At 41.3% G+C, this 13,794-nt stretch overlaps 5 protein-coding genes and 1 long non-coding RNA gene across 6 annotated transcripts in view; 3 read left to right on the forward strand and 3 right to left on the reverse strand.

Annotated features, from left to right (window-relative positions):
- The first annotated feature begins 553 nt into the window (after positions 1-553).
- On the forward strand, positions 554-2,050 carry LOC145698230 (haloacid dehalogenase-like hydrolase domain-containing 5). Its single transcript, XM_081775432.1, has 5 exons — positions 554-1,103; positions 1,148-1,257; positions 1,349-1,485; positions 1,535-1,833; positions 1,968-2,050. Exons 1-5 carry the CDS (start codon positions 614-616, stop codon positions 2,048-2,050), a joined length of 1,119 nt encoding a protein of 372 aa, XP_081631558.1. The 5' UTR covers positions 554-613.
- Positions 2,051-2,723: 673 nt separating this feature from the next.
- Positions 2,724-13,794, forward strand: part of LOC145699938 (putative protein kinase DDB_G0291842) — a 69,225-nt gene continuing 58,154 nt past the window's right edge. Inside the window, exon 1 of the mRNA XM_081777202.1 lies at positions 2,724-2,729. The gene's annotated coding sequence lies outside the window, so the exon portion shown is untranslated. The remainder of the gene's footprint in view (positions 2,730-13,794) is intronic.
- LOC145699953 (elongation factor 1-delta-like) lies at positions 2,892-4,172 on the reverse strand. Its single transcript, XM_081777223.1, has 5 exons — positions 4,041-4,172; positions 3,633-3,721; positions 3,452-3,584; positions 3,193-3,411; positions 2,892-3,149 (listed from the first exon to the last, which is right to left on the reverse strand). The coding sequence occupies exons 1-5, from the start codon at positions 4,137-4,139 to the stop codon at positions 3,036-3,038; spliced, it is 654 nt and encodes a 217-aa protein (XP_081633349.1). The 5' UTR covers positions 4,140-4,172; the 3' UTR covers positions 2,892-3,035.
- LOC145699957 (uncharacterized) lies at positions 4,736-6,117 on the forward strand. Its single transcript, XR_014134112.1, has 3 exons — positions 4,736-4,896; positions 4,969-5,055; positions 5,522-6,117. It is a non-coding gene; the product is annotated as an uncharacterized LOC145699957 (long non-coding RNA).
- LOC145696744 (heparan sulfate glucosamine 3-O-sulfotransferase 1-like) lies at positions 7,195-9,997 on the reverse strand. The gene is made up of 6 exons (XM_081773828.1): positions 9,620-9,997; positions 8,957-9,146; positions 8,720-8,871; positions 8,332-8,576; positions 7,886-8,157; positions 7,195-7,680 (listed from the first exon to the last, which is right to left on the reverse strand). Exons 1-6 carry the CDS (start codon positions 9,743-9,745, stop codon positions 7,367-7,369), a joined length of 1,299 nt encoding a protein of 432 aa, XP_081629954.1. The 5' UTR covers positions 9,746-9,997; the 3' UTR covers positions 7,195-7,366.
- On the reverse strand, positions 10,905-13,673 carry LOC145699941 (CUGBP Elav-like family member 2). Its single transcript, XM_081777204.1, is given in 9 exon segments — positions 10,905-11,661; positions 11,705-11,858; positions 11,900-12,258; positions 12,301-12,430; positions 12,474-12,577; positions 12,580-12,674; positions 12,752-12,905; positions 12,997-13,436; positions 13,476-13,673. Coding segments are annotated over 8 exon segments (1,329 nt in total). The 5' UTR covers positions 13,135-13,436; positions 13,476-13,673; the 3' UTR covers positions 10,905-11,466.

Here is a 13,794-nt window from a genome sequence, read left to right on the forward strand (position 1 = left end):
ATTTTCAAATTTCATTTGTATCAACTTGATCGGAAGATTGGGAGGGCAAATATTAGCCACACCCAAGACAACACACATTCTGGTTACAAATGGAGACAACTCGAAAATAAAACGGTGTCTAAGAAGTATTTAATAGGCTTGGTGTCATTATATCCATCTTAGTTTGACCATCATCTTTCTAATGTAATGATTCCTTATTCAGAATAAGTTATTCTCAAACTGCAAGCATCCTCCTAAACATACGAAGAACGAAGGAGAACGAAGAACGAGAAGATAAAGAACACGATGTTGAAGAAGCATGCTAACATATTTAACAAGACTTTCCTTAAACTTCTTTCTAATGTTTAACTCTAATAAGCTTTGTTTATAGATTCAGTTCGACTACTTATTTTCATCTTGGAGAATGATGCTGATAGTGAGAGCGCCCTTGTCGTTGCGTAAGCTAACTTGCTTGGCACGCGTGAACAGTCCCCTCTACTGCCGATCACATGCCTCTTCCTTCGGAGGTAGGTATATATTCCAGCGATTTTGCCTTCTATCCTCAGAATACAAAACACAAAGAAAACCTTGAAATTGAAAAAATTAAGGTACACGAGAGAAAACACGACGAAACATGTCGTCACAAAATAAATTCGGTCTACTGTTCGATATCGACGGAGTTCTCCTTCGAGGAAAGACTCCCATCCCGGAAGCGATTGAAGCAATGAAAATGATCTATAAAGACGGCCAATTCGTAGTCCCTACAGTTTTCTGCACAAACGCTTTTGGCCACCGTGAAAAGAAAGTTGCTTCGCTCGAAGCTGCCCTCAACATAAAGGTCGATCCCGATCAAGTTATCATGTCACAAAGCCCCCTCGAAATGTTCATGGACTACCACGACAAAACCGTCCTTGTTGTCGGCCCTGAACACGATGGAGGATGCTACGACGTTGCCAAAGAACTTGGATTCACCAACATGGTCACATTGGACGATGTCCGAAAGGCGTACCCCTACCTCGACTGGGTGGATCGTAAAAAGTGGCCCACCGAAGAAGTCGAAGATGACCCAAATTTCCCTAAAATCGAGGCTGTGGTGATTCTTGGAGAGCCACTCAACTGGGAAGGTAGGGTCTATTGTGATTTATAACGCCTTCAAAGTTAACTTCAGGAGCTTTACAATTAATTTTGGACGTTATCCAAACCAACGGCCGCCCAAACCACACACCTGAACCTGGTCCACAGCAGATTCCAGTTCTCGCCTCCAACATGGACCTACAGGTAAATAACTTTTCTTATTTACTCTTTGCAGCTTATCGAGAGTTTCAAAATTAAATACGATCGAGACCTTTCCTTATTAAGAAATGTTTAGTGGATGGCCAAAAGTCCAATTCCCAGGTTCGGAAATGGGGCGTTCCTTGTGTGTCTGGAAGCACTTTACGAAAAACTAACAGGACAGCCTCTTCAATACGAAGGTCTTGTCGGCAAACCATCCGTCGTTACTTACCAGTAAGTCAATAAAGCCAATTCGTTCACAGATAGTCATCGTGATCTTTAGGTACTCGTTAAAACTTATGGAAGAGTTCGCCGAGAAATTGGACCAGGATGAAATCAACACTGTATATTGCTTCGGCGACAATCCCCTATCAGACGTCTACGGGGCGAACCTCTTTACAAAAACTCTCAAAGAAGCACGCAAGGAAGGAAAAGTAAACGTTTGCCACGTCGCGTCGCTTGAAAAATGTGTATCCGTGCTCGTTGGAACCGGCGTCTGGAATCCAAGCGAGCCTGAACCAGAAGAAATCGATGTTGATTACGGACATAGGGATCTGCCATTTAACCCTACTCTCTGTAAAGGTAAATAATGTCGAGGCGACGTCTGAGACGAGGATTATGACGGGGTTTTAATAATAAATAATGCCGTATTATAACAAAATATTGCCGGTTTCCCGTCTATCTTCTTCCAAACACCACTAACTTTATTATTTCAGCGAACATGATCTCCACCGATGTAGAACAAGCGTTAAAAGACGTTTTTGAAAAAGAAGGTGTGTCCAACAGCTGCTGCGAGTAATTATGTTTTCTGCGTCAAAATTACGTCTACTGTTGCCCATAAAAACGACTCTTCTGCTGGCCAAAGCCTGATGAACACGGCCTAAACATGCGTTCAATTCATGAGGTTCATTTACTTCTTTTTACTACCATAATAAAAACGATGAAAAGACAATTATTTGTGGAAAATATGTCTGAATTTATCAATTAGAATTTAGATGAAATTAAAAAAGTCGACTTGAGGCAAATTTTTTCAAAAAAATTTTATTGGCTAATATGAAAGAGGAGGAAATTCTGAGTCGAATGGTCTACTTCCGGCTCTATAATTCTATCAAGTGACGTCATTATGACTCATTTCCCCAAAACTTTTGGGGAGCTTTTGAAGGGTTTCCGATGGAGTTTTTTGGCGTTCTTGGGCTTAAAAGAATCGCCGTCGAAAATTGAGGGGGGGTTGTCTTGGATTTTTAGAAATTCCAAGCGAAACACCTTGAAACCGACCGGTCGAATTATGGTCAAAATTTTTCTTGAGTTTTTCAAAACCCTTAAAAACCCCCTCAGTTTTCGACGGCGATTCTTTTGAGCTATAGAAAGTCAAATAAATCCAACAGAAACCCCTTAAAAGATCCCCAAAAGTTTACCAAAATTGCCCTAATCTGGACTTTATTACGCAATTTTTGACGTCGTAAAGTCAAAATTTACGGGTCAAATCTAGCCTATTCGACTCAGAATTTTCTGCTCTTTCTTCTGAGAACGAAAAATTTTTTGAAAATTTGCCTCAAGTCGACTTTTAATTTCATCTTAGTGATGTATTCACTGTTTCGTAAAAACGGACATTGCAATATAAGAATATAGAAACGCTGGAATAAGGACGGCAGGAGTTTATTGCATTCATACCTACTCAGTTGGAGGGAAAAGTAAATTGGCAAAAAACTAGAATCCTTGCGACTCAACTTATTCTGGTAATTCGTCTAGGGTTGGATGTTACAAGCGGCACAATGGAAGAGTATTTAGATTTTGTTGAAGGCGACAACATCGACAGACTGGACGTAGTCCTCGAAGTTGGTGATGTTTTCTTCCAAAAGATCAGTGGAGACCTTGTCGTCTTCGATAACACACGTGATCTGAATGAAAAATTAAAAATGAAACTAAAAAGAGTCTCTTTACCTGGAGTTTCTTAATACCGTAGCCGATGGCAACGAGTTTACCAGTTCCCCAAAGGAGTCCGTCCATTTCGATAGTTCGTACGTTGGCTTCGAGTTCGGCCATGTCGGTCTCGTCATCCCAGGGCTTGACATCGAAGATGATGTTAGACTTGGCGATGACCTTGCCCTTCTTCTCCTCCTTGGCGGCTTTTCGGGCGTTGTAGGCAGCGACTCGTTCGGCCTGAGAATGATAGTCACGCAATTTTCTCATTAGGACCTACCTTGATCTTCTCAGCCTCAGCATCGTCTTCATCGTCGGATCCGAAGAGATCGACGTCATCATCATCTTCCTCGGCGTCGCCAGCGGCGGCAGGGGCGGCCTGCACCTTGGTGTTACCTTCAAGAGCAGCTAATCTGAAGATGACGGATTAGCCACGCGGAAAATAGCGAAATAAGACTTACCGCTTGAGGACTTCCGCGAGGGTAGCTTTGAGCTCAACATTCTCCTTTTCTAATTTCTCAACACGATCCATATCTAATTTGGGGCCGGCCTGAAAAAAATCATGTTAGTTGTGTAAAATTATATTCAAAAAAGAAGAAAGAAAAACCGGCAAAAATGATTGTCTTACAAATTTCCACGAATAAACTTCTCTCAAGGTGAAAGAGTGTCTAGAAGAATATCAAATTCTTTACATAAATTATCGAGAAAAAATGGTAATATCGCGCGGTAGCATCCGGCACGGGTTGAATCTCGGAAAACTTCGACTTTGTCTTCGGCTCCAAAATTATTCAATTTTTTTTTATGGAAAAAATTCCCCGCGTGCCGGATGCAACCGCGCTCTCTTGAGTTGTTCCGGATTCAACCCTTACCGATGCTACTTTTCCGGTGGCCTTGAACTCGAAAAAAGCGTCAAGGGCAGATTCGTACTGCTGCTGGTACTGCCACACGGTTTCAGCGATAGCGGCCATCTTAAGATAATTAAAATACAGTTGATCAAGAATAGTAAGGAACAGAATCTGTAGAGAAGAATCGTTACATAACAATTGCCACGTGAAAGCAAGAAAAATTAAAGGAAACAGGTCGGTTTCATCAGTTCTCCAAGAAGCTCTTTAATGGTGTGATCTCTTCGATAAAAATAAGTTCAAGGGGAAGTTGGGGAAAGATTCATTAAAATGAATGAGCTTTAGGGAAATTCTTGAAGGGCACTTCAGATTCGTGGCGGTGTCTCATTACCACCCACAGGTCAGGTCGCTCCAGATCCTGGAGGACTTTTCCCACTGGAAGTTTTACTTTTCTGAATTATTTTCGTTTCTCTCGGCATTTTCGATTTGTATTCGATCTTCTCAGAGCCATAAATTTATGTTTTTTCGATCATTATTACGATTCTTGAGACTATCGACACAATTGAGGATTTTCATTAATATTTTATAATTAAAAATGCTCTAATAATTAATTTAATATGTGATGGTTCTATTCTAGTAAATTCTAGAGCCCTGAATGGAATTTTCACCGGATTCTCTCACTCATGGCGCCTAGCCAATGAGCGCCGACGTAATGTGCAGTCTCGCGCGCCGATTGGTCACTTGGCACTAACTCTTCCACGTCCCGGGACCAGCTCGACTCAAACCAAAGAGAAGAAAATCGTGTAAATTCATCGAAAAAATGAGCATGTTACGTCGAACCTCCGGTTCACTCACCAAAACCGTCAGACAGATTACTCAACAGGTAAGATTTTCTTCATTCAAACGTATTTCCGGCCCATTTTTTGGAAAACATAAATTATAATGTTATTTTCAGCAACCTGTCAAGGACAATGTTTTACGAACAACTGCTCTTGGATCTGCCAAGTGCGTCGCTCAGAACCTTGGATCGTCTATGCCAAAGGTAACTTTCTTTCTGACTAACGGAGTAATAGACGGGTAAACGCAGTAATGAGGCGGTACCCGTAACCGTACAGATCCTTGGGGATATTAGTGTGCATCTTTGCTTTCCTAAGCAGAATAATAAAACGCGCCCCTGTGGAATTACTCAAGTTATTCCTTTGACGTGTTCTCATCGATTTCTGGATAAAGGTGTCGAAGGATCAGCCGCCCTCCCAAAACTGTGAGGAATAAGGTAGCACCGCCTCATCCAAAAATAGAGACAGAGAAAAAAACTTTGGATTTACCCGGTTTCTTGCGGCAGTGAGTCGATAGCGCCCTTTCGGCCCCCTTGTTGAAAATTTTCGAAAGGGCCATCGCCTATATCTGCCCAAAGGAACTGGGACTACTCGACGAAAGAAGCGGAAGCGGCCGATCTTGTCATCACTTGGGGAGAAGCAAGAAAAAAATGTGATAAAAATTGTTTTTAGACCTCCAAGGCCGACAAAGGACAGATGATGGTCAATCAAATCACTTCTATCCGCCGACAAAATCCAATGCAGTTCCTCCAGAAAACCACTCAGTTTAGGAACGTATCGAAATTTGATAGTTTGAAATTCTTCTATTCCGTCTTTTGAAGCTTTTTCGATACCTCTTTGAAAGTATAAATGTCCAAAACGCTAAAGTGGTCTTATCATCGAACACTGCCAAGCTATCGAAAATGTTTGCCTCCTTCGACCTGACGAGTTGCCAGATCTCCTTCGCTGGAATGTTGGGCGACTTTGCCGTCTGGGCGATCACCGACATGTCCACCGGCGAACTCATCTACCTGATCGATGATAATGGGGGCTCTGAAATATTAGAAACGTGATTGACAGCAGGATCAAGGAGCCATGAGCTGTTGTCAACCACTTTTAGTCGGACTAGAAAGGGCACAATTCCGGTCATTTTTTAAAGATCAACTTAGAAACTAAGAATCTTTTGAAGACATTTTCGTAGAAGAAAATTTTCTGAGCCAAGCTATAGCACCTGAAATTGGTCGCTATAGAAACTAACTGTAGAACAGAAACGCTCCCAGTAATGATTTACAAATTATTCAATTCATAGTCATCCCTTGAAAGTCGTTAACAACTGAATTCGCGATCGCCGGTTTTATAGAGCCCTGCGGCAGCGCATAAAAATCCTCTGTCAATTATTTTTTCATACAGTTCGAAAATGACGTTTGTTCTATTGGGCTGTTTTTCGACTGCTAGAATTTCGATACAAATTTGAGATCCCTCCTCAGTGGCTAATTCGCGATTCGCAATTTTTGTCAAATCAACCTTTCATAGCCCGTTTCAGCTTTTGATCCCCCTTTTAGAGTATAAGACAGCCGCGTTCAGACCCCTTCGAAGTCATTAATTTTCTTCGGCGTTCCCTTTATTTCGCAGCCCTATTCAGCAGTTGATAGTCAGCCTAATACAAAATCCAATTATTCAGCAGCCCTTAGATAGTTTATGAACCTGACGATTTTTATATCAAAAATTCACTTTCTCTGGAACCAATTTGTAATTATATTTATAGAGTCCCCGCGCAGCACATAAGCTCCATTTCATAGCCCTAGAATATTTCATAGCCGCTCTGCAGTTGCTAACAGTGGCTTATCAAGGCCTCCAAATCCAAATTTACTTTTCTGAGCCTGAAAAGTGCTTGAGAAAATCAATTATTTCAAATAGCCCAGACTCAGCCAATAGTATTCACTCTCCTTTTGGAACCCCTTCTAAGTCTATAATTTTTGAGTCCCGAGACTAGCATCTGATTTCTGAGCGCCGTTTAGCTATTGAAAAAAAAACACACACTAAGTAAATTATTAAAGTTTCGGGCTTCTCTCTAACTGTTCTACTGTTCAACATCTCTGCGCTTGCAACTGTAACTTGCGCGATTTTTTTCTCAAAAAAGCGTCAACAACGCATCACTTGAAATTCGACTGATGCCTTGTCGTCGCAATCATTCACCTTATTATTGTCAAACTGTTTGAAAATAATAAATTTCAAACTCAAAGTTCAAACTATCAGCTAACAGCTAGCCTCGATTTTGGACGAGCAATTTACCGCTTGGTCAATTTGCCCAAAGGTCTCAAAGGAGCGCTAGCTACTCTTCTTGCTTGCTCTTTTTAGGTTTTGTGTATTTGTGAACTGTAAAGTATATATAATATAAATAATTTTGTGAACTCGTATACAAAGGGGTAGCACTGATCCGGGATTGTTCGAGAGACATAAGTACAAATTGAAAGGGATCTTTCGCAGGCGTTCATTTTGGCAGTCGATGCAGGGAAGTATTTGCAATTAACTAATTGGTCAGCCTTCTAAGGGCTTATCGGCTGAGGGGTCCATCAAATCGGCCGTCCACGAGAAGGGCACGCCATCGAACACTTCCAGGTTATCGGGCTCGATCGCTCTGAAGAAACGCCGGAGAACAGTTTCGACAGGGGCGTCCATGTGGGTCTTCGCTGAGCGACCCTTGTTTCCTCCTGGGATCAAGCAATCCGAATCTGGACGCGCTTGAATGCAGAAGAACCCTGTGTCTGGCATTTGATGAAAGTTCTTGTCGGTCAAGTACTGCTCCGCGCCCAGGAACTCTTGGATTCTTTGCATCGCATGAGCAGGTCGGACTAGAAATCATTTGTAACGCTGTGACATCATATTGTATGTTAGAAAAGGTCATTCGCGGTTAAATTCAAAAGGCTGTCTAGCTTGACAAGATCTGAGTGGCGCTCGCGGATCAAGTCGAGGCTCCGCGATAAACCGGAACTTCTGCGAGTGTTGCCCTTTACTCAGCCAGACATAATTACGTCAGAGTACTATTTCTAATCGCACCTTTGAGGTCGTTTCCATCGACTACCAGCACTTGCTCGCGGGGAAAGTATCTGTACCAGTGCGCGAGTAAATAGCCGTACGAGCTGCGCGCTAGAATCGAGGCAGGCATCAAGTACCGCCGTCCAGTGCGCATTCCATTGTCCAAATAACGATGAAATTTTAAACGTATCTCTTCGTATGGCACTTGATCCTCCGGCAGCTGGATAAGCGCCTTGGCCATTGTAGCGTTGATTGTTTCCGCCAAAGCTTGGAAAACAACTTCTTCGAACGTTCTGAACGCGATAGTTTATTATCAGAAGGAGATTATTCCACCGGGGGTTATTTCATTAGAGCGCGAGCTCTGGAGAATTCCTCAGCTGTTGAAAAATTTATAAAATTCAATTAGCCGGCTGTTGCTGAAGACAAACGAGGAAGTTAACTTGGAATATCGAATTTATTGGCCTTACTTGTGTTTTAATTCTTGAGCTCCAGGCATTTGCCAACCTTGTGGCCTCGTAATATTCAACGCGTGAAGATAATGTGAGAAGGCTCGATGAACAGGGTCACATACGACCGCAATGAGCTTGAGATCCGGCTTGAAGTGGAACATGCGACTGGGCACTTTTGGATCATGCATGTAATCCGGCGTCTTTTCGAAAATTAGCAGTTCTGGATCGCCGTACGGCATTTGGTCGAAATAAGCTTTGTAGCCCTGAAAGATAAACGCTTAACCAAAGTTTCGAGGCTGATCTTATCAATCACTGCACACTTTCACGGTACTGAATGCTTTAGAACCTCCCCAAGGGCAGAGCAAAGTTCAATCCGTCAAAGTCACTTAACGCTAAAAATTCAAACCTTTCGATAGTTTCCTTCTCGCTCGAAGAAGTGAAGCTCACCCTCAACTGGGGATCGCATTCCTGGGTGGAAGTTCATGAAGTACTGGAGAGCCGTAGTGCCGCATTTCTGCATTCCCATGACGATAAAGTCAGGAAATCGCTTCCGAATACCTTTTAATTGAATATGATAACAGTTTGCGTACAAAACGCTTTCAAGGATTACAGTAAGAGGGTTTTAGATAAGTGAGGAACAAACCTTGTTCTTTTGCTTCCGCCTCGATAGCAACAATATCTCCGTTGATAAGACCAGCATGTTCATCAGGAATCTTAGGAGGATGAATTCCTAATATTTTCGTCCTAGCTGCGGGCGCAACTGGTTGCTGGGCTATCAGCTGATCCGCAATTTGTGCCTTCTCCTTTTCGAAAAACTTCCGCAGGTGTTCATCCTAAAAATAAGAATTTTTTAACTAGACATTTGAAAAAGAGGCTAAGCTAATTTTATTCAAATTAGGCGCCCTGGGCGACGGATAATTTATGTTTAACAATTTTTTCTGTCAAAATAATGAGTTTTCTTAGCTTCAGACTGCAAAGCGATACGTTTATGAATCGTAAAAATGTAAATTATTTGACTGTAATTAAGCTTGGTGTAAAAGGTCGTTTTATTTTATGCCATAACCAGACTTATGATATTATCTAAGAACACGTTCAAGCCTTCGTGATAAATTGGCTTAGAGGTTTGTGTGTCTTCCTAAATTATTCAAATCTAATAAACCAGATCAAAAATGTTCAAGGAAACACGTCTAACACTGAATCTAGGGGAGATTATTATAGCACTCGAATCTGACATGTCATCTTATAGGCGCTTCTTCGTTTCGCTGCATTTTCCCACGTAACGTGATAATTACTTATTCCAGCTTACCTTTCGCGTGTTATGATAAATGTGAAGATATAGCTGAAGGAGAATCAGAGCAACAGAGATAGTCAAAAAGGAACATTGGAAGTTCTTGCGCATCTTTTCCTTTCGGCAGATTCTTTTTAGCTTCATTTACGGACAACCTTTCTCTCCATAATATGCATCTATTTCCGTGTTTATTTTAAATTTACAGCTCGATCTTTGTCAAAATGTGAGAAAAAGTGTACAAATAAGGGGTTAGAGCTGAGCAGCGGCAACGAACGCCCGCTGAAAAAATGAAGGATGAAAGGGCCGCGGGCAGTTTTGAGCAGCCGGTCCTCCGAATAAGCCCCTCAGACTGGCTCGCGATTAGCCAAATCAATTTGTGATACATTAATTTGATAACTCGCCCGATAATTTTCCTCCCGGGTCGGATTCTCGGATCTCCGCTACTGCCGACTGGTTAAATTTATTGACTTTTAGAACCTTAACATACTCTCGAATACGTGTAATTCTTTATCTCTTTGTAAAAATATCCAGATATGATTTCGTAGTTGAAAGAAATTGTGACCTGAAAATGAAGGAAAAAATTTAAAACTACCCAAAATAATTAGCTTTTTCGAGCCATTAACTTTCCATTCAATCATAATAAAGCTAGATTTTATCTATTTATAGCAATGCTCCTCTAATCAACGGTAAACTTGGGCATCATTTTTTATGAATTTATTGAAGTATCTGTTGCATTACAGAGACTCATGATTGCATTCTCCAGAGTGCATAACTCGTGCCATTTCGCTTTTGATTCCCTTTCCGCAGATTTCACTTCTAAACTCGCACAAATTTCCGAAGGTACGCATCTGGTTATCCCCAGCGTTGGCACAGACGGGGTCGAGAATTCTTGGGCAAGCTCGTTCGCAGTTGGAGTAGTCAACACATGTTCCATCGTATGCTTTCACAAGATTGATTCCAGTCTTCGCATTTCTAAGCTCACAGGCAGCGGTTTCGAGAGAGCAGTTGTTTGTGTAGGTATTTCCATCAGAGCCGCAAACTTCCTCAATATTCATCGGGCACATCTGCGCACATTTCTCTGCGAATGCAAAGCCTGCGAAAAATCCAAAAATTTTCATGCTTTCTGATATTTATCACGTCAAATTTTTAAATGTGCGTTATAAGGGCCCCTGCATCTGTCTTATTCACACAACGATGACATTTTTGAATCATTTTCAAGTCAAATAAAACGTAAAAGCGATCATCAAGATAATTCGCTAATTCTTACGCTGAATGAGACATTGAAAATGACAAATGATTTCCATTAGTTAATGTTTTATTAAGAACTATTAGAAAAAAAATAAATAAACAAACAAATAACAGGAAGTCCACACAAAATTGGTACAATTTTGAATTTTCGAAAGTTTGCGAGAGAGAAGGTTTGTTATAGTAACATAAAACAAAACATCAAACACAAAAATGTAAAGGATAGGAAGGAGTGTGGAAAGAAAAAAAATCAAAATAAAAAACGACTAACACTAAAAAAGTTATGTTTTGCAAACAGCACAATTACTGTAATAGAGGACGATATATTGTTTTGAAAAGGAACATATACGAGCTAGGAATTTACAGCGCGGACTAAAAGGAGGTAAAATCGAAACATTGAAGACATATCGAGGCTGACGGAGTTAATTCAACTCGTCGTTACAATTTAGATGGACTTGAAGCGTACATTTTCATCTTGAACATGAAAGTTGGAGAGAGTAGAGTTTTCGTAAGTCAAGAAAAGGGACATTGATATTAAACACAGACTGAATGCTTTTACGAAACATAAAAAGTATAGAGCATTTAACAAAAATGCAGACAATAAGACATCTCCAGTCAGCTTATTCTAACAAGCTTGTGAAAAATGGAGGCTCGACATTATGAGGACCCCAAATGGGCGGAGTCGCGGACTTGGTCCCGACGTCTGGGATAAAGGGAGGAGAGAAGTTACTCGGGAAAGGAGGAGTAGGCGTCGGTTTGAAGGTCGTTTTTTGGCGGGGCTTTTTCATCTCGACTTTTAGGCGTTTGTCATCAACCTAAATCCAGATTCATACAACTCGTTTTCATTAACGAAGTTACCTGGTAAGTATTGAACCGTTTGATGGCAGCTGAGGCGTCAATGATATGCTTGTAAGAAACAAATCCAAAGCACTTGGACTCTTGAGTATGCCGATCTACATAGACTTTCGCAGAAATAAGCTCTCCAATAGTTGAAAATAATGCATACAAGTCACTGAAAAATGTCAGAACTAAACAGACTGGCTCATAACTTACGAGTCATTGAATCGCTTTGGCAAGTGATAGACAAATAGATTCGCGCCTTCAGGACCAGATTGAGTTCCTCCAATTGTTGGATTTTCATTCGACGACTTCGTAGAATCATCAGAGGCGTTTCCTGTTGATCCGCCATTGTCATTATTATTGTTCCACCCATTTCTCATAGCGTTCTTGTTTTGGGCATAGCCAGTAGCTTGATTTATCGGTACAACAGGGAAAGATTGCTGCGCCGGGGACGAAGAGGGCAGCTTGGTTGAAGAAAGAGCAAGATTACAGAGAGAAGGAAGCAATAGCTTCCCAACGAGGTCGTCTTCGTCAGCGCACAGACGCTGCAATTGCATGGCACACGACTTGAGCTTGAAAGGAGATTGAACCGAGATAAAATTGGCAATTTTTACCTGGCGCTCAAGTTTTCTCTTTTCCTTCTGCTTGGGAGTATCAGCGAGCTTGACAACCATGGCTTGGGAACAATTCGAACTTACCATGGTGTTATTCAAGGCTTGAACTGCTGATTGAGCTTCTAATCGACTACAAAATAGTCAAAATTTCCATCGTTGAGAAAGATGATTACCTAGAAAAAGTCAGAAAGGCACAGCGACGACTAGTTCCATTGAAATTTCGGAGGACTTGGAGTTCTTGGATCTTTCCATACGGCTCAAACATCTTTTGAGCATCTCTTCGTCACAAGTGATTGGAAGCATTCCAATGAAAAGTCGTCGATCACTTCGTTTTTCGGAATCTGCTGCGCGCATTTGGACAGGGTTCAGCATTCCTGAAATTTTGATCTATCGACAATTGTTTGGATTCATAAGTATGCAGCTGGCTGTAGTTTGAAAAAGTTATAGAAACCTGGTAAAACACGAAGGCCGTTGAGGGCTCGTTGAGCATCATCGGCTGATTTCTTCTCAAAAAAGGTTACGAAGCAGCAACCACGAGAGTGACCAGTGATACGATCACGCAGAATTTGAAGATCGAACACTTCGCCGAATTCTTTAAACATCACCTTTTTGAAAGGTTAAAATATAAGGTTGTAAAACTCAACAAAGTATCTCATTGAACTACTGGTAAAAATCTTTGCTGATTTTAACCCTTAGCAAAAGCTCACGCTCTCCCCATGCTCTCGGGATTTGGCCGACAAACATTTTCTGTCCTCGAGGTTCCAACTGCATCGCGTTTGGATTGACGCCAACCCACCCGAGCGATCCAATCTTTCCATTCGCGTCCTCACTCATTTCCCTTTGCAGGGCGTTCTGAAATTGACAATCGTCAGATTAAAAATATGTCCATAGTGATAATTGGGCAGATAAAGTGATAGTCAGGATTGTTCATTCAATCTTATCTTCAATGTACTTGAGCATTTCACGTTGAAGCTTTGCGCCGATAGTTTTTCCTGGTTTAGTTCGAATGTAGTAAGGTAATAGGCGAAAGAGCTTGTCGTGCATGTGTTCGACAACATTGCGCTCGTGCTCTTCCTCTGTTCCAGTTGGATTGCGATGACGCGTGTACATTCGGCATCGCTCAATCCCATCGTATCCTATTGAGAATAAATTAACTTTTAATGGGCAACTCAAACCTATAGCGTCGAGCTTGTCAGCGTCAGAAACGATGTTTCTCAAAAGCATCACGTGCTTTGGCAAATCTTTATTCAGTTTTCCTTTCTTTTCTTTCGAAAAAGAAACATTCTCGCATATTTCTATAACCCAATCGATTTCCTTTTCTGTCAGTTCAACTGACTTCTTCATTTGGACTCATTCACGTAATAGTTAAGTCGCCTGAAAAAGATGAAAGACATAAATGCTTCCGTTTTCGTCTGATAAACGCCGAAGTTAAATGTCTATGTCGCCGATAAGACTCAGCGTGTTTTTAATTTGTTTATAAGCCCATTCCAGAAA

This window comes from Oikopleura dioica, chromosome 2 (genome assembly GCF_907165135.1).
Source record: "Oikopleura dioica chromosome 2, OKI2018_I68_1.0, whole genome shotgun sequence".
Lineage (NCBI taxonomy): Eukaryota > Metazoa > Chordata > Appendicularia > Copelata > Oikopleuridae > Oikopleura > Oikopleura dioica.